The sequence below is a fragment of the Monodelphis domestica genome, chromosome 8 (assembly GCF_027887165.1).
Source record: "Monodelphis domestica isolate mMonDom1 chromosome 8, mMonDom1.pri, whole genome shotgun sequence".
In the NCBI taxonomy this organism is placed as follows: Eukaryota; Metazoa; Chordata; class Mammalia; order Didelphimorphia; family Didelphidae; genus Monodelphis; species Monodelphis domestica.
The window spans coordinates 159909302-159929153 of record NC_077234.1 but is presented as its reverse complement, the minus strand read 5'-3'; the positions used below and the strand labels follow the sequence as shown (position 1 = coordinate 159929153).

At 38.7% G+C, this 19852-nt stretch overlaps 1 protein-coding gene across 1 annotated transcript in view; it reads left to right on the top strand.

Annotated features, from left to right (window-relative positions):
• Positions 1-19852, top strand: part of ABCC4 (ATP binding cassette subfamily C member 4) — a 291071-nt gene that overhangs the window by 266668 nt on the left and 4551 nt on the right. Inside the window, exons 28-30 of the mRNA XM_007501391.3 lie at positions 1018-1190; positions 1552-1657; positions 10428-10562. Coding sequence (XP_007501453.1) covers positions 1018-1190; positions 1552-1657; positions 10428-10562 — 414 coding nt within the window. The remainder of the gene's footprint in view (positions 1-1017; positions 1191-1551; positions 1658-10427; positions 10563-19852) is intronic.

Sequence of the window (19852 nt, the reverse complement as noted above, 5' to 3'; positions counted from 1 at the left end):
GGAGAACCAGAGAGGGAACAGCAAATGTTCTCGATTGGGTGGGAAAAAATAAAGTATAATAATATTACATAAGCCTGGAAAGATAGACTACAGTCTAGCTCTAGCTAGATTTACCAAGCTAAAATACTTTGTTATATTTTAATTTATTATTAATTAATTTTATATATATAATTATAAATATAATATATAAATATAAATATAAAAATATATATAAAAAATATATATAAAAAATAAATTAATTAATTAAAAATAAATGGACAGAAATAATGTAGCCTTCATCTTTTATTCCCTATTGCTTAACATAGTACCTCACTTAAAATGGCTATATATTATGGAATTGAATCTGTTCATTTAAGTGATGAAGTTAAATTAATACTTAAAGTTTATAGATAGGACCAAAATTTGTAGGAAAAAAATCCCCAAAGAAATCAGGCAATAAATCTCATGAAATGAGTTTTTACCTTTTTTTTTCTTCTTAAAAAATATCTATTTATAGGTAAAAGTCTATTTGGACAACACATTGAAGCCACCCAGTATAGTAATCTATCTGTCAAAGTACACAGATACTCAGAAAACCACAGGCCCTGAAGTTACTTTTCAAATAAAACATTAATTTTCTAACATTGAACCTAAGGAATTCTAATAGTGCCTGTTTCAAAATGAAATTGGCATGGGTTGTGTTAGCCTGTGATCGAATCATGAATGGACTTGTAAAAAGACTTGAAATAAGAGTTATGCTTGTTGATATTTGTCATAAGAAGTATCTAAGTTCCCATTACATTTATTCTCCAGAGTTAGAAAAAAAAAGTTTGCCTTGACATGCCAATACTCTGCCTCGTAATTAACTGTTGGGAGTAACCCTCATAGTCACTCAAACATTTGCGGGCTAGGGATGACACGAGCAACTTATGTCTCCTGAAGTAAAAAAAAATCTTTGAAGATGACATGGCTGATTGACATTATTTCTTCAGTAAGAATTAGTTTTAAAAGGCATCCTTCACCTTTACTTCCCTGCAGGTACAACTTAAAGAAACTATAGAGGATCTTCCGGGCAAAATGGATACTGAGTTGGCAGAAGCGGGATCCAATTTTAGTGTGGGACAAAGACAGTTGGTTTGCCTTGCCCGAGCTATTCTCAGAAAAAATCGAATATTAATTATTGATGAAGCAACAGCAAACGTGGATCCAAGGTACAGATGAGGGCCTTGCTTTTACAGTAGAACATTGGAAATAGTATACATGAATGATAAAAGTGTCATGTGGCTGAAATGCCTTTAGTGCTCTTTCTGGACATTGAGCAAGCATCCTTTTTAAAAAATGAGAATATTAACTTATCTTCTACCAGATAAAAATTACTTTCTGCCTTCCTATGAAAAATATTTCAAAGTCATTCTCTTCCATCCCCAATTTTGGTTTAAAAAAGTAGAAACATTCTTACTTATTTTTATGCCCTTCTTCTCCCCAACTAAAATAACACTTACTTTTTTATTGTCTTCTCTTTTTTCCTTTGGCATTTTCTCTTCTTTATTGAGTTCTTTTGTTGTATTTCAGAACGGATGAATTAATACAGAAAACTATTCGTGAGAAGTTTGATCAGTGCACTGTGCTAACCATTGCACACAGGTTAAATACCATCATCGATAGTGACAAGATTATGGTAAGAGGACTATATATTGGTTTTTTTGTTTTCAGTTTCATTTGCCATTTTGAATTCCTATGTTCCTTTATCTCAGTCTAAGCCCTACAGAAGGTGATTTGAACACAAGACAACACATGCTTGCCAGGATTTATAGAATGTTTTAAGAGCACTTTGCAGACCTTGTCTCATGTCATCCTCACAACAACCCTGCGAGGTCAGTTCTGTTACTAGAGATGAGGATTCTGAGGCCCAGAGAAGAGACTTGCCTGGGGTGACACAGTTCATAATTATTTTTTTACAGTTCATAAATATTAAAAGCAAGATTTAAACCCAGGCCTTCTCTGGTGCCAGTTTGACTGTTCTTTCTATGCTATCTGGTTTTCTGGAGAACATCACAGCTCCCAGCAACTTCTGACATTCATTCATCTTTATAGCCCATGGCTTCTCATTATTTGTTCCAGTTTTTTTGATCCAAACTTTGGTAAAGTGATAAGTTCATTATTACAGGCCAATTAAAAAATCTCTCAAACTAATCAAACAGGTAAAGCCTTAAAGAAATGATGTGGCTGTGGTCAGATCCTCTTCCATGATAAACACTGGGCCAGACATAGTTTTCTTCAGGCTTATACAAGCGTGTATTATGGGACTACACACTGATTGACAAGAAAAGGGGGGGAAAACGGAATGGAGGAAGGCCAGGGTTTTCCTGACAACTTGCTGCCAACTTCTCAGGCAACTTTACCAACCCTAGCCATGTGCCCCTGTTTCCCATTAAGCATCCAGCTGGGATCACTGATGACGGAATCCTAGCAGACAGCCCTGAAGCTGTGATTTTCCCATCACTCCCCAGGGCAGTAGGGCTATGGAGCATCCAGAAGGCCAGGCCTGGAGTCAGGAAGGTTCAACAACCACTAAACATTTTTTGGTTATGTGCCAGCCAGGTGCCAGTCCCTGGGGCAGTCATTACCCTCCATCTGCTATTCCATCAAAGGTTGTTAGTAGCAGAGAATCTTTTGTTGGGATTCAGGAACAGTCAGAGGAGGAAACTCTCTCTGCCATTACTGGCCAGGACCTTTGCTGCTCTTTAGAATCTTATGGTAGAGAATGGAAAAGTTACGAGACTTCCCCAGAGTCAGAGCATCCGTCTGTATGCTCCTGAGACTGGAGCTGATGCCAGGTGATTTGGTTATCGAGATCTACCCTGCCTCTCTTTATACACATCACTCTATAAAATAAGTGCATGGTCACTGGGGGGACATGGACATTAAAAAGCAAACCCAACCCCTCCTCTGTGCCCCCCCTCCCCAACTACCCCCCCAAGAGCTCTTCTCAGGCTGCATCACTTGATGAGGACGTTGAGGCTTTTGTGTCATGTTTCAGCACTGCTGATGCTCCTGGCCTCAGGTTGAAACTAGGAGAGTAGAACGTTCTAATGAAGTGGCTAACCAGCATCACTGTCATAATAAAGTCATGTAATCGCAAGTGTTTAAGGTGTAATAATTGAATTTTGCTTCACTGGTGAATACCTCTCCACAAAGAAGGATGGAGATGGTTTTGTTTACTCTAACTAAATCAAACAAAGGGCTTGTTAGGAAATAACTGTGACCTAATTAATAGCTTTGTTTATAGGTTGGCTCTCCAAAGGGATTTGCCCAGTTTGGGTTCATTAAATGCCATTGATTTGTTAGGCTTAGAATACCCATTTATAAAGTCATTCTCTCAATTTTAACTTTATTTAACATAGTAGAGTCATAAATGACAGCTAATTTAATCTTCCTCATTTGCTTAGTTGCTACAAAACAGTGGAGCAAGACAGACAAATTAGAAATCCTCTTTTTCTCCTGATACCACTATCTCCTCATTGAAGACGGCTCCTGTGCTGTAGTTTGGGGATTAGCTACTTAATTGTGACCTGCTTTCTCTTTAGCCAATAGCACGAGCAGCCGTGCCTCAGAATATGTCCCAGTATGTCCCAGTCTCTGCTTTACTTTTTCCCTATATAAGAAATATAAAGAAGAGGGGATTAGAGGAGAATTCTTAAATTATTCCATTATATTGTTGTCTGAGTCATGGGATTTTTTTTTTTTAGTCATCATCTGCTGGAGACAGCTATGAAAATTAAGACAGAAAAAATGTTCAGAACCAAAAGGAGGTCCATGTCATTGTTTTGCGGTGTTTTGTTTTGTTTTATCCTTTGTTTTCTCTTTACTGTCAGCTATGTGATTTCATAATCTTAGACTCAACCTTCTCACCTACAACACTCATCTCTTCATAGACAAGAGTCCTTTTTCAAAGATGTTTTCTTTGAAAAAGTAAAACATATAATTTCTACCTGGAGAAAAAAACAGCCTTAAATGAGGGTCAATTATTTAAAGCTATACTTCAATACTGTTTCCACATTTGTAATTTCATGATCCCTTATTGAGACGATCTAGATGTTTTTGTTATTGGTTTTACGTAGAGCTTTCCACCACATGCAAGGACATGTTTTTTTTGCCCTTTTGCATCATAAAGAAATGTCTGGAGAGATTTGACTCCCAGGTTTTCTGGGTAATAAAAAACAAACAAACAACAGTGGTTAACATTAAAAACAATACTGTAAAAACCCAATGAAAGTGGGGAATGTAGGGATGGGAAGTTGTTTAGAAAGTTATTGTAAGCAAGATCAGTTCCAGCTTGGGAAGTTGTAGTATGTTACCAAAATCTGTCTCCATTGCCAACAATTCAAAGAAACTTTTACATACAGGAAGGTGTAGGGAAGCATTTTGAATGGAAACACCTTGAGCTGGAATATTTTCATTGTGTCCAACCAAAGTGTGAAATTGTTGCTTCGTTTGCAAAGGATGTCTGTGTCATCCAGCTCCTAATCCAGTAGCATCCTCTTATCTCCAATATCAAATATGTAGTGTTCAAAGCCCTTCCTCACTTAGCCCCTTCCCATCTTCTCAGATCTAGGGACACTAACCTCCTTACTATTGCCTGAATAAGACAACCCTTATCTTCTGTCTTCTAGTACTTTCTCTGGCAGTCCTCCATCCCTGGAATACTCTTCCCCCTTATCTCTAGCTGCTGACCTTGCAAGCTTACTTCAAGCCCAACTAAAATCCCAACTTCTATTGGAAACCCTAATTCTGGTACTTTCCCTATTAATCATTTCCTATTTATCCAGTGTAGCTTGTTTGCTTTGTCTTTCCTACTAGACTGTGAGCTCCTTGGGGACAGGGACTATCTTTTGTCTCTTTTTTTTTTTGCCTTGCCTTTAGCATGGGGCCCGACACATAGCAGGCACTTGATAAATGATTGAAGCTGAAATGCTAGTTAGAAAAATTGTTTGGTGTCCCATAATAATATAGAAAGCAAAAAAAAAACTCAAGGCCAGATAGATTGACTGTCTGCTTTGAGACAAAACATAATATAATAGAAAGAACAATAGACCTAAGGATAGAATGTTCTCAGCAATGTGGGCTTCAATTTTCATATCTGTAAAATGGAGGTATAATATCTGTGATACCAACTTTACAGGGTTTTGTGATGAATTCTGCAACTTTGTATAATGTTCTTTTGGTTCTACTTATTTCACTGTTCATTATCCTATGTAGTTCTTTCCAAGTTTGCTTGTTGTTTTTTTTTTTAATTAGCCTCTGGATCACTTCTTTTGATGCAGAAGTATTCCATCACAATTACATGCCACAGTTTGTTCAGCTATTCCCCAATGGATGGGCATCCCCTAAATTTCCAATTTTTTGCCACCACAAAGAGAGTTGCTATATAACTATTTTGGAGATCTCTGATCTCCTTGGGAAACAGACTCAGCAGTACCCTTGCTGGTTCTAAGGGTATATTCCATTTTATAACTCTCTGGATAGAATACCAAATTGCTCTCCAAATGGTTGGATCGGTTCATCGCTCCACATCTGGCAGCGTCCCCATGTTTCCACAGCCCTTCCAACATTTTCCATTTTGCCCTTTTGTCATTGTAGTGAGTCTGATGTGGGTGTGAGATGAGATCTCAGAATTATTTAGATTTGCATTTCTCCAATCAGCCAGTTGATCTGTTTGATTTCAAAACTTGATGTCATTTTTCACTTTGGAGCTGATCATTTTAACGAGTTTTACTCAGAAAACTCAAATCTACAACAATGTTTCAGAATATTTGCCCATGGAACTAATATCCAGATCAACAGCAGGCCTTTGGTGTCATTGAATAGGGCTTAATTTCCCCAACCCACTGCTGGAAAGCAGTTTCTGATGATTAATTCTTGAGATACGGAATCTTAGAATGGAAGAGTTTCCATACTTATTTATTTTGTAAATTTAGTGCCAACCTTATCTCCCACACTGACCATGGTTGGTCCCATCTGTGTCTATGCATTTATAGTGCCCATTGCTTCATAAGGCATTGTATTCTTATTTTCACAGCACTCTATGTTGTTGGGAAATTCTCAGTGCTGAGAACATAATTCCTCAAATTCTTCTTTATGAAGATTTTGTCATCTGGAAGGCTAGGTGACTCTCAGAGCTTTCTGGTAGGTAACAAAAAGGATGCTGAGCTGCCTCAGGCCTAGCTTGCTTTATACCAACACAGTGAGCTCTGACGCCATCTTGTAAATGAACAGCTTCCCCCATCCAAAGCATCCAAAATCTTGGGTAAGGTAGAAAATAGACAGTTTCAGTCCTTAGCAGCTATGTTCCATTTAGTACATCTCTGTGTTGTTAGGTTACGGGTTCCTTGTCCCGATAATGATATTTTCTGATAATTAAATGGAAATTTCCTTTTTTCTTTTTTACATGAGAAATTACAGGAACACAGTAAGTGGTTTAAGCCCTGGGCATAGCTTTAGTCACAGTAGAAGCATAATTAAGAAAAATATTTGAACACGTTTGTAAACATTTTTGAAATCGCACAAAGCCAATTTTAGAAAATACCTTCTTTCTGAAAGTGTGTTCCTACTTGAAGGAATCCCAGAGCTCTGACATATTGAGCCTCTGCTTTATATCTGATAAGAGGCAGCATTACAGCACTATTCCCTCTTAAGTTCTCACCGTTTGTGAGTTTTTTTGTGGGTAGGCCTAGTGTTTATTGGAGCTGAAGAGCAGCTAATAGCTTCCTGTGAGAGCTTTTGCAAGGACGAGTCAGAGCTGTCCTCTGTCTTACCTAGTCATCATTTAGCAGACAGATGTCATCGGATGTGACTGTCAGAGTGTAAATTCCAGTTCCTTCCAGGTGTAGGGGGTAAAAATTAAAGGTAAGGGATAAAATATTCAAGAGTGTGGTCTCCATAGATTAATATATCTCAAGTCAGAATTTTTTTGTGGTAATTTATTTACAAAAGGAGAAAGTGAAAGAAAGAAAATAAAAGAAAGTAGATATTTACTCCAGCCTTGTCTAAACAAGGCAGAGATTAAGAAGCCCAGCAAAGGGGGCCCAGAAGTAAATTAATAAGGGTTTTAGCCACAAGGCTTCCTCTGAGACAAGGGGCTTCTCTGGAGGCTAGTATCTCCAGAACAAGCCAGGGAAGGGAGTCAATCTTTTTCACTCACCCACGTGGTAATTCAAAGGGAAAATAGGAAGCAGTCCTAGGTCCTCAGCCAGAGCTCCACCAGGGTCAAGTTGAAGGCACAAGACCCGATCACAGGAAGTTCTTGGCATTTTTAAAGACCATTCCTTTTTGTCACTTCCTGTGCCTTCCTTCCATTTTATGTGGACCAATTACAGCTAAAGCTTTTCTTAGGACTGCCCAGAGTGCAATCAGTGGGTTCTGATTCATCACTCACGTGGGTCACAAACCTCCCCCACTTAAGGATAAGTGGGGTATATGCTTCTGGTTATTAAATCTAAAAATGGGCAGGAGAGAGTTAATTCCATCTTCACACAGGCTGTCATACTTTGATATGACTTTCAACAAATAAGATTGGAGAAGAATATTTTCATTTTATTGTTTTAAGAAATATGATTTTATTCAACAAAAAAATGTCAAGACTCTATCTTTACTTGGCAGTAAATTTACTTGGCAGTAAATTTTTATAATTATGTTCTTAGAAGTGAAAACAAAAATATGAATCAAGGTAAAAGATGCTCTTAGAACAGAGTAATGATTCTGAAATAGAGAGCTCAGTCACTATCTTCTCATGCTAATGAAAGCCCAGGGAACTCTAACAAAAACATATAATTCCATTATAATTTAATGTTCATCTTGTTTCCAATCTAATTATGAAAGATTGTGTGACATCATAGCTAGAGCAGGACCAGAAAGACCTAAGTTTGAATTCTGCCTCTTACAGTTAGCAATATGTCCCTGACAAATTATTTTCCCCTTTGTCTCTCAGTTTACTTATCTATAAAATTAGAGTTGGACTAAATGGCTTTTCAGATCCTCTCCTTCCCTAAATTTATGATTTCAGTGGAATAGACATGGGGTAAATGACCTCAGCAAGCTTATGTTTGATAAGCCCAAAGATCCCAGCTTTGGGGACAAGAATCCACTGTTTAACAAAACCTGCTGGGGAAATTGGAAAATAGTATGAAAAAAATTAGGCTTAGGTCAACATCTAACACCCTATACCAACATAAATTTATGATCTTATGAGTTTTCCCAATTTTCCCCATTCAGGTCATTGTTTACTTCTGAATACACAACAATATGGAATCTGTCTTCAGATTATTCCCCCTCTCCCCCACATCCTCCTACAGAATTATAAATCTACTCAGATTTGAACTATAGAATGTAAATATTTTTGTGCCTTTTTTTTTTCCATTAACAAATAAGGGGGCAGCTGAGTGGCTCAGTGGAGAGAGCCAGGCTCGGAGATGAAAAGTCCTGGATTCAAATCTGGCCTCAGACAATGCCTAGCTGTGTGACCCCGGGCAAGTCACATATCACTAAATGCCTAGCCTTTACCACTCTTCTGTGGTGGAACCAATACTGATTCTGAGACAAAAGGGAAGGTTATTAAAAACAAATGAGGAAGTTGAGCAATTTACTTTTCACAGGCCTTCTATAGCTTTTTCGTGAATCTAAAGTCATAATGTTTCTTCTAGTGATTATGTTTTTCATCATTGAGCAAGTAATTTGGTTTATTTGCATAGTCCTTCATGTGAGTGGAGCCTGTATTTAGAAATTATGTATTTTCTCTAATTTCAGAAGGAGTGGTTATACTCTCTAATGCTATACTTAAGGAAAATTATACATTCAGGGCATCTAAATTGGAATGCCAAATTATAGGACATCTTAATTATCATGTGGATGTGATAGATTCAATTATTCTTGAACTCTTTTGAGAGAGCTGCCCTAAACAATGATTCATTGTAGTAAACAAAAGCTTAATAGGAAAACATCTTTTATGGGATCTAATAAAGAATTCAAATTAAATTAGGTGGGACAGGATTAACTGAGATACCTAGGTATATTAAAAAAAAAATGCCCTGATTAAGAATGTTGAATGTCTTATCACAGATTCTAAATTTGTCCCAAATTAGACATAGCTTTTCAATATTATTTTCAATTATTTTCCTTAATTCAATTATATTCAATTATTTTCCTTAGTATTAGGCTTTTTGCAGTTAATTCTCAGTTTCCTATAGTAATAATTGAAAAAGATAGACTTAATCATCAAGATCCACTGAAAAAAAAACCTCATTTGTGCCAATTGCTCCAATTTTCCCTACTACCAACCCAAGCCTCAAAACTGTTAACCAAAACCACTAATAAGCAGAAAAGTACAAATTTCCTTTTTGTCGCCTTTTTGCTGAGGAAGTAATGAGCAATAAAATAGCAAAAAGGAGCAAAGAGAAGCACGAGACCCAGATAATTTTGCAACAGATAATCAGCCTTTGAGTGGTTGAAACTTAACGATACCTCAATGTAAACGATAATCTTTAGAATCTGGTGCTAAATACCTTAATTGCTTCTTTAGCCCTATTCAAATAGAAAATAAGATTTGTAGACATTTCTTCTGTGCAGAGGAGAAGATATTAAAACTGCTTATTAGATAGCAGCCTGTCCCCCTGGCTTTCCACTATTAGAATATTAAAGTGCCTGTGATAGTGACTTCCCAGGCTAAAATGCCCTTGCCCTTCGTGGTCACCATTTCTTTCCCCATTCATGTTTCCTCATCCACCCCTGACTCTGATTAGCTTGTAAGCTCCTTGAAGGCAGGGACTGGCCTTCTCTTCCATATTCATCCCCCCCTCCCCCAGGCAGCGTCAATTTGGCTGAGTGCCCAGCGGAATTTCAGAGGGGCACAGTAGTTCCTTCCTAGGGTTCCTGCTAAGCTGGCACAGTTGTCCCTTTCTGGATGCCACCCACTTTTTAGCCCCGATTTTATATGATAGCTCAGCTGTCATAAAATTCTTGAGTTTTCCAAAAATCAGACATTTCCAAAAATGTTTCCCAAAATGAGACACCTTTCCAACCTCTTTAGCGTTTATAAGGAGTACCAAAAGGTCTCTTTTTGTATCTCTAGCCCTTAGCCTAGTTCCTGGCACATAGAAAGCATTTAATACATGTTTATTGCTCGATTGAGAATGAAACCATTACTTGAGGGTTTTTTTTTTTAAGTTTTAAACTTTTTAAAAGTGATGATTTTAGTTATAATGAAGGACTTCTTTTAGATGGGTTTAGCACTCTCTTTGCTGAATAGAAAGGGTTATAATCAGACCATTTGAACAGTCTTCAGCCGGACCACCTAAACAGCCTCTCTCTTGTCTGTCTTCGGAAAGCTTCTATTCGTGATGATGCCTTGCTGCAAAGCATTGTGTTTTAAGGTGTTTGCTTTTGCTGATCAACAGGTTTTGGATGAGGGAAGACTGAAAGAATATGATGAGCCCTATGTTTTGCTCCAAAATAACGAAAGCCTGTTTTATAAGATGGTGCTGCAAATGGGGAAGGCCGAAGCCGCTGTCCTCACCAAAATAGCAGAGCAGGTACGATTTCACCAAGAACTGTAATTAGAATCTGAGTCTGCACTTTTACCCTCCACAGCCTTGTCACAAACACTGTTTTCCACTCAAGTTAAGCTTTTCCAATTATAAACCTTCAGGGTCTCGGCTTCATCCGTGGGGCTTACAAAGACATCTCGTCCCGAAACAAAGCCTGCAAAGAGGCAGCCAGAGAAAGGACGTCTGGCCAGCCCTACTTGGCTCAGAACTGTATTCATTTGCACCATACGGGTTTAATGTAAGAGAAGCAGCATGAAACCATGGAAAGCAAACAGTCTTGGTGTCCAAAGGCCGTGGTTGAGTCCCAAAGGCTCTGGGCAAAGTCACTTAACCTTTGTGTCTCAATTTTCTCCTCGGTGAAATGGAGGCAATAATATTAATGTTGTCTCCTTCACAGAGCTGTCGTGGGGAAAGTGCCTTAAAAGGGGTCATTTTTCTTTTTGTTAATCACTTCAGATTTTTAAAAATAATGTACACAGTTCATTTAATTTCCAGAATTAATTTATGCAAATGATGATTCAGAACCTTTACTTTCTATTTGTTATGACCTCTGGAGGATTCATGAACCACGGTTTTTAAAGGCTTCTCAGACACAGAATCCTCAGAGGGCTTTCTGTGGGGTCAGTGAGTGAGAGAAAGCCCAAGGGCTGAAGACAGGTGTGAGATTTCTGTGGGCGTCTTTGCCTTTCCTTCCCTTGACGCACCTGTGCTTCCATGGGTGTCATTTGGGAGAATACCTCTAGCATCTCCATACTTACCGAGAGGACGTCTTCAGGGAACACAAGAGCCCAGGATGCTCTCCTGAAGGGAAAACGTGCTCCTCTGATGTTGTCTCTCATCCCACCTGGGCTCAGCTGATCTTCAGTCCCCTAACACGCTCTCCAAGAGGCACTGGCAAGCAGAAGGCCTCTCCCCGCTGGGACAGAGCCAGCTCTCAACAAATCTGCTGCCTTCACCTCCTTTAAGCCCTCTAGTTGGGCTTCTCTTTCGATAGAATGGAAGTTCCCCCAGGGCAGGGCCTGAGGGTTTTTTTCATCCTTAGTCTTTAACATATTAAGAATTATATAAGTGGTTGTCAATTAGGTTTTCATTTAATGATTTAGATCATCCTTTTAAATTGGAGGCCCCACAAGTCACTTAACCCCCATTGCCTAGCCCTTACTGCACTTCTGCCTTGGAAACAGTACACACAGCATTGATTCTAAGATGGAAGATAAGGGTTTAAAAATAATAATTAAATAATAATAATAAAATAAAATGAAGGCCACAATATTATATAGTAGTATATGTTTCAAGTATTTAAACTACCATATATTTTTTATTTTCTTTTTTGTTTTTAAGAGTAAATAATTGGCAAACTATTCATTTATTCAAAAATAGAGTGAAAATGCATATAAAAAATTAAAATGGGAAAAGCAAGGCCACAAACACAAAAAAAAATCATGACTCTAACTAGGGAATACCACCCACAACTGGATTCTAACAAGTTAGAGAATTTAAAGGATATAGATGATTATGTTAAAGCATGCAAATTGCCCAAACCAACAGGTCAAATATTTTATTTGGTTTTGAGGGTGGGATAAGATGCAAGTTATAAAAAGTATACAGCAAGAAGTATTCCAAATATACACAAAACACGAATAGTCTATGTGTGTGTGTCCATAAGCTTGGCCTATAAAATAGAGATTCTTCCTGGTGGGTTAGGGGACTCCGGCTTGATTGTTGCCAGATACCCGTAGCACATGCCTGGGAAGTACAAGAACCACATAGAAAATGTTCTCAAACCTTCAGAGAGGGCCCCAAACTCCCCCCAGTCTAGTCCGCCAGGCCCTGAAAGCATTGGGCCACAGAAAACCACTGCGATCTGCTGCGAGGAGGCTTTCATTTCAAAGAATGCGGAGCTCCTTGGCCCCGGGGCCATGGTTGGGTTCCTCGCGATGGCCAGAAGCTTGTGCTTGGTTGAATTGGTGAGAAGGAAGCCAGTCTGCCTTCACAGAGAGCTGATGCTCCACGCAGATGGTGGCTTCTTCCAGTTCCATGGTGGCTGCTCCTTGTCTTCGTGGGTATCTCAAGGATCCGGGCCACCTGATTACCTGAGTGGGATGCCCGTCCTCCATGGAGGCTTGGAGGAACCCCCAGTATTTCGGAGGAAGGACTGGCGAGACCAGAGGTTGTGGCAGGATGGCAGTGGCTTGGTATGTCTGGGGGTCAGGCTGGTCCTCCGGGGAGCTTTGGGATGGCCTGCAGGGCCTTTGATCTGAGGAGTGCGTGACTAACTTCCTTTGGGGCAGGCTACAAAACATGAGTAGAAATGCCAACTTGAATCGGAGATGAATCATGCCACAGCACCCCTCTCAGTACTTTTCCAGACTCTGTCCTTTTTCTTTTCATTCTCTCCACTGTTCTAGGATCCCCACGTTCGAGAGGCTTCACATTTGCAGGGAATGTAAGCTTTATTTAACACAACAAAAAAAAAAAAATTAGAGGGCAAGGGGCAGCCAGATAGCCCAGTGGACAGAGCACCAGGTCCCCAGAGAGCTAGAGTTCAAATGTGGCCTCAGACACTTCCTAACAGTGTGACCCTGGGGAGGCCACTCAACCCCCTCTGCCTAGCCTTTGCCTTTCAATCTTAAGAATAGTGACTAAGATAATGTAGGGGTTTAAGGAAAAGAAATAACAGGAAAAGTTGAAAGAGCCCTTGGCCCGGAGTGAAGAGCCCAGACCTTCCCTCTGTGTGACTTGGGGTGAGTCACCACCTGGGAGGACATCACGTTCTTCATCTGGGGGTGATCCAGTGGGTAGAGTACCTGGCCCAAAGCCAAAAGACTCTTCTTCTTCCTGAGTTCAAATCCAGCCTCAGACCCTTACCCAGCCGTGTGACCTCAGACACATGGCTTAACCCCATTTGCCTCCAATTCGTCCTCTGCAAAAGGAGCTGGAGAAGGAAAGGGCAAACCTCTCCAGCATCTCCCAGGAAAACCCCCAACAGGGCCACAAAGAGTCAGACTTGACTGAAAAAAACAAATGAGCATCAAAAAACACGAGAAGGACAGAGGAGGTGATCTCAAAAGTTCCTTTGGGTTCCCATTCTGTGACCTCATAAAGTATTAAAATGTCATGCTATGAATACAGTAGAAAGGGGAGGATATTTCCCTTTTGGAAGTTTCCAAGATTCAGAACTGAAATGGGGACTCTTGGGTGATATAGGTCAGGCTACTCCACCTTTTTTGACTCCACAGCTCCATCAACAAAAACTTGGGGGGACAGGGAGCCCCCTCAATAATAGACATTGACTTATAAGCTCTATATCAGACCAGCCTGGTCCTGAACTGTGGACCGCCAAACAATGTTCCGTTTCACTTCTCCAAGTTTCTCTGGTACCCTTCAGTGGATTGGGGGTGCCTAGACTCCCTGCATCTGGTTCCAGCCCCCAACCCATTCTATTTCCTTAAGGACACCCCATTTCTGTTAGCCACTAAAAATCAGTTTGCTTTTACACCAAAATATTTACTTGAAAAGGCACAATCGCAGTCACAAATATGTGCCTCCCCTTGGGAAGTAAAATGGAGAGTAATGCCTTTGTACCACCTCAGTCTCTGGGGAAGGAAAGGCAACTGGGTCTCCAGCCTAGCTATAGAGAACAGTACCAGCCCCCACACCCCACTCCCCAGGGCTCGAGGCCCAGCCAGTGCCAGGCTAGCTACCCCATCTTCCACCTGCCTCCTGGCTCCAAGTTCACCACTGTGGCTCCAGTGGGATTGAGAGGGACAAACAAAATGGAACAGAAACAAAAGTCGGCATTTCTATCCCCTCCATCCAAACCCCTCCAATCCCATTTCTAAGAACTGGAGTAAAGAGAGGGTGCAGGGGAAGGAGGCCCTTCTCTTGCCATTTCAGTTTATGGCACCTACACAGTCGGTGAATGGGCAGGAAGAAGGGTATAAGTGAGGCAGAAAGATTCTAAAGGACAGTGGCCTCCATCTGCCAGGTCTAAGGGCCCCATTAAAGGAGGCTGGACTTGTCCTTGAGTAAGGACAGAGTTCTCCATGGTAGGCCATCTCTTTATACTCCAAATAGCTTGGGATTGCAATTTTATATGCATACTCAACTGTACTGCTATATTGTGCATTGTGCAAAAGTTTCACAAAGAAGTTTTTAAAATATTAATAAGATATATTTTAATTAATCTTTTTTCATAGTAGTCTAAAACTTTGTTCTTACTAAAATTATTATTAATATTTTTGTGAAAACTGTGCGATTAAATATGCAGCCAGATGGCATCATGAATAGAGCATTGAACCTGGAGTTAAGAAGAGTGACTATAAGCAAGTCACTCCACCTCCATCATTCTATAGTACCTCATCTGTAAAATGGGAAAAAATAATAGCCCTGATCCCCCAGGGTTGTGGTGAGAATCAAACAAGTTCAGATTTGTAATAATGCTTTTGTAATTTTAAAGCACTTGCAAATTTGCTAGCTATTGTTATTCATTATTTTTTAAATTCTAGGTTGTACACCATGATTATTATACTTGGTAATGCTTTTGCTGTATCTCTTGGATCTTAATTCCTTTTCACTGTTATAATAACCCTGACTTTTCTCACCTGGACTATTGTAGCAGCTCCCTAAGTGATCTTTATGCCTACAGAATCTCCTCTCCAATCTGTCTTTCAGATTACTTGCACAGTCTTTTTTAAAATAGTTTTTGTTTTCCTTTTTTGCTGTATTTTTTGTCATTGTAATTCTTCCAGTATGCCTACAATTCCCAGAAAAACATCCCATATAACATCTTTTTAAGACAAAACTAAGAAAGAAAGGAGAAAAATGTATACATGCCATCAATAAATTGAAAAAGTGAAAATATGCACAATACCATGAATCTCCCACCCTCTGCAATGGAGTTGGAGGGAAGAGTCTTCATATAGCTCTTCTTCTGAGTCAAACTTGTTCTTTGTAATTTTGCAACATTCACTTTTTTGTGTGATTTTTTTGTTTGTTTAAATTATAGTTGTCACCTATATTGTTTTCTTGGCTCCATTTATTTCTTAGCTCTATTTCACTCTGTCTATTCATTTGAATTTTTCCATGCTTCTCTGTAGGTATCACATTTGTCTTTCTTATAGCACAGAAATATTCCATGACAATTATATACCATAGCTCGGCCAGCTATTTCCCATTCTTCTCCTTCAGCATCCTCACTAGCCCTCAAACTTGTATCAGATATATACAACTAAGCAAAACAAACCTCCACATTGGCCACATCTTTATTTATATATATACATATATATTTCTGCACTTCAGATTCATCTCCTCTGTCAGAAGGTAGGGAACATGTTTGTCATTAGTCCTTCGGAATATTGATGGATCATTAAAGTGTTTTCTAAAACATTCTTTTTCTTACACCAAGCCACAGCCCTATAAGGCTAATTTGCACTGATGGGAGCTCTTTAGTGAATTTTTTAGCAATCCTCTTTAGCCACCAGTGGCCATATATCATGGCTCCTTACATAAAGTCCTACAGAGGCTAAATTTTCTGTCATTCCTTTAGCTCACTGGGCCAGGACACATTTTTCAGAGAAAGATTTAATGTAGACTTTATCACAGTTTTTATTTCCAGTTGAGTTCCTTTTAGCAGGCTATCTCTAATTTAGCATTTATAAAGACTACCTTTCAACCTGTCAGCCTCTCTAACGTACAACCATTAGACATGAGTGCATCAATCAAGAGGTAAAATCATGGGAATTAGCCAAAGTCAACAAGGCTTTCACTCCAGCAGATCAGGACTCATTCTTGAGCAAGAGGAAATTTAACATCTGGAATTAGGTGTTTCCCAGTCAGGATTTCTTGATCCACATTGTTCTTTTCCAAAAAAGCTGATGCAGGCAATTGAATCACTCTCTGATAGACCTTCTTAGATGAGCCATGGAAATATAGTCTTGAGTGATATTATTTTTAGATGCAGAAAATGTAGGATTAATTTTCCTGATGTCACTGTTGAAGATTTTCTGAAGTAATTTATTCAGTATTTCCTCTCTGATGAGAGATGGAATGGCCCAGGAGATAGAGGACAGCCTTGGGGCCAAGAATATCTATCTGTCTTCTGGTTCTGCATCACACTTGCCCTCAATAATAAGAGGGGAAGATTTCAGAGTAAGAGTAATGAGTTTGCTTTTGGACATGTTGAATTGAAGATGCCTACAGAACATTGAGGGAAGTTCAAGATGTCCAAAAGGCATCTAAAGGGATAGATTTCAGGGTAAGAGTAATGAGGGGTTTTAAGGAGATGATGATTGACTCTATGGGGCTGATATCACCAAGGAAACAGTATAGAGGGAAGAGAAGAGTGTCCAGAACAGAGCCCTGTGGGGCGCCTCCACTTAGTACACATGACCTAGATAAAGGTCCAGCAAAGAAGACTTAGAAGGAGCAGTCAGATAGATAGGAGAACCACGAGAGTGACACCCAACATCTAGAAAGAAGAGAGCAATGAAAAGAAAGCAATCAGTAGTGTCAGAGGCTACAGAGAAGATGAAGTTTCAGGAAAGGTTATTAGATTAGCCAATTAAGAGACATTAGTAATTTTGTAGAGGGTAGTTTGGGTTGAATGATGAGGAAGGAATCTAAACTGTAGAGAGTGAGAAGAGAATTGGAGACACCTTGTAGAAGACCATCTTGAGAACTTTAGCCACAAGAGAGAGGAGAGAAATGGGATGATATCTAATGATGAGGATAGATGGATCCAGTTTTTTGACGCTGAAAAAAATGTGCATAATTGTAGATTTGAACCCAGGACTTGACTATCTAGCTGTCTCTCCAATTTTTTTTTATTAAAAAAAGTAATAGGAAAAAAATCAGCATAACTGATCAGTATATTGAAAAAAGTCTACATTTAAGAGGAAATGGACAGCACTTGTGGACCTTCCAACTCTGAAGATGCATCCAGTGGATGTCTCCACTTATCTCTTCTTTGGAACATTGCTTATTCTATGTAATTTTGCAACATTCACTTTTTGTTTTGCGTATCCATTGTTTACGTAGTGGTCATCATGTATATTATTTTCTTGACTCTGCTTTCTAAGTCATGCATCAATTCCTATAGATCTTTCCATCTTCTCTCTATTTTTTCTATTCATCATGTTTGTCATTTCTTATAGCAAGTAATATTCTATTACGTCTATGTACCACAATTTGTTCTAATTGATGGACATCTATCTTGTTTCCAATTATTTTCTATCACAAAAATGGCTGCAAATTTTCAGAGACTTATGAAACTTTCTCTTTATCACTGCCTTCCATGGGGTATAAGCCTAGCTGTGGATACTCTGATCAAAAGATATAAGAATTTTAGTCACTTGAGTTATATAATTCCAAATTGCTTTCCAAAATGGCTACACCAATTCACAACTCCACCAACAATCCAACAAGGTGCCTATCTTCCCACAACATCTCCATTATTGATTCTTCTCATCATTTGTCATCCTTGTTAATGTGCAAGATATGAAATGAGTCCTTAGACTTGTTCTAATTTGCCTAACTTTTGGCCTCTTTATCATTGAAGAATAGCTTTAAACAAGGATTTTTAACCTGGGGTCTCTGAACTTCGTTTTTAAAAATACATTTTGAAAGCTATTTTAATAGAATTGCTTCTTTTATGATTTCCTATATAGTTTTCTTTTTAGCATTTAAAAACATTATTCTAAAATGGGGGTCTAATAGATTTAACCACACTACCAAAGTGTCCGTTATGCAAAAAAAGATTAAGATCCTTTTCTCTAAAACTTTAAATGGCAAGTAATTGTTGATCTGCATTAGCAGGTCTCATTTTTTTTTAATTGGTTTTGCTTATTTTTTTTGTTACATGTTGAGTTAAGTTGTCTCCTTCCCTCCTTTCTAACTCCTCATTAGAGAAGGCCAACATTTGATATAGATATAGATGTGGAAGCATAGAGTATAGACTTCCATACATAAGTTCTTTCTCTGAAGGTGAATAGCATTTTCCTTCATAGTTGATTTGAATGATCATATTACTCAGAATAACTTCATTATTCACTGTTACTCTGTAAACAGTATTGCTTTTACAATATAAAATGTTCTCTTGGTTAGGCTCATTTTGCTTTACGTTATCGCCTGGAAGCCTTTCCATGTTTTTCAAAAATCAACCTGCCCATCATTTCTTATAGCACAGTACTATTCCATCACAATCATATGCCACAACTTGTTTAGCCATTCCCCAGTTGATAGGCACCCCCTCAACTTCCAGTTCTTTGCCTCCACAACAAGAGCTGCTATCACTAAACATAGAAGTTATTTTTCTTTTTCCCTGATTACCTTGGGGAACAGACCTAATAGGGGCATTTCTGAGTCAAAGAATATACCCAGTTTTAAAACTCTTGAGCATAATTCCAGATTGTTCTCCAAAATGGTGAGATCAGTTGACATTTCCCCAACAGTGTCCCCCAAAGTGCCCCCATTTTCAACAACCCCAACAAAATTTGTCACTTCTGTCATTTTATCCTATCTGATAGGCAAGTGAAGGTTCCTCAAAGTTTTTTTTAATATGCATTTCTCTATTCAATAAATTATTTAAAGCATTTTATCATTTGACTATGCATAGCTTTCATTTCTTCTTCAAAAAACTCTGTTCATCTCTTTTAACCATTTATCAATTGGGAAACGATTCTTATAAATTTGACCCAGTTCTCTAGATGTTTGAGATAAGAGGGCTTCACCTCAAAAACTAAACAGGGTCTCATTTTTAAAAAAGAGACAGACAGAAAGTCAGAGACAGACGACAGACAGGAGAAAGATAAATCAAGGCTAGCCCTCTATCTAAAAGACAACAAGCTTAAAGCTAGATCCCCAATTCTAAGCCAATTTGAGTATAATATTATAGAATCAGAGGTTGTTAGAGTTAGAAGGAACCCTCAGATGCTAGTGTATGTAATCATTTCATTTGCTGATCAAGAAACTGAAGACAAATGCCAAAGGACATACTGGGCAGAGTGAGCACTTGAATCCAGGTCTTACAATTCTCTTTTTACATCAGTATGGTCATGGAAAAGGTCATTGTTACTTAATTTTTTAGCAGTACCCTACTGAAATTCTTAATACTTTTTGAATAACTAGATATTTATTTTCATGGCTATAACCTTCATGAAACAGAGTTTTTATTTTTATTTATTATTGATTTTATTTATTATTTTTTATTATTCTCATGTTATTTATGTTCAGAAAAAGCCCCCCTTTTTAGTGTATGTGTGTATACATAGCACACA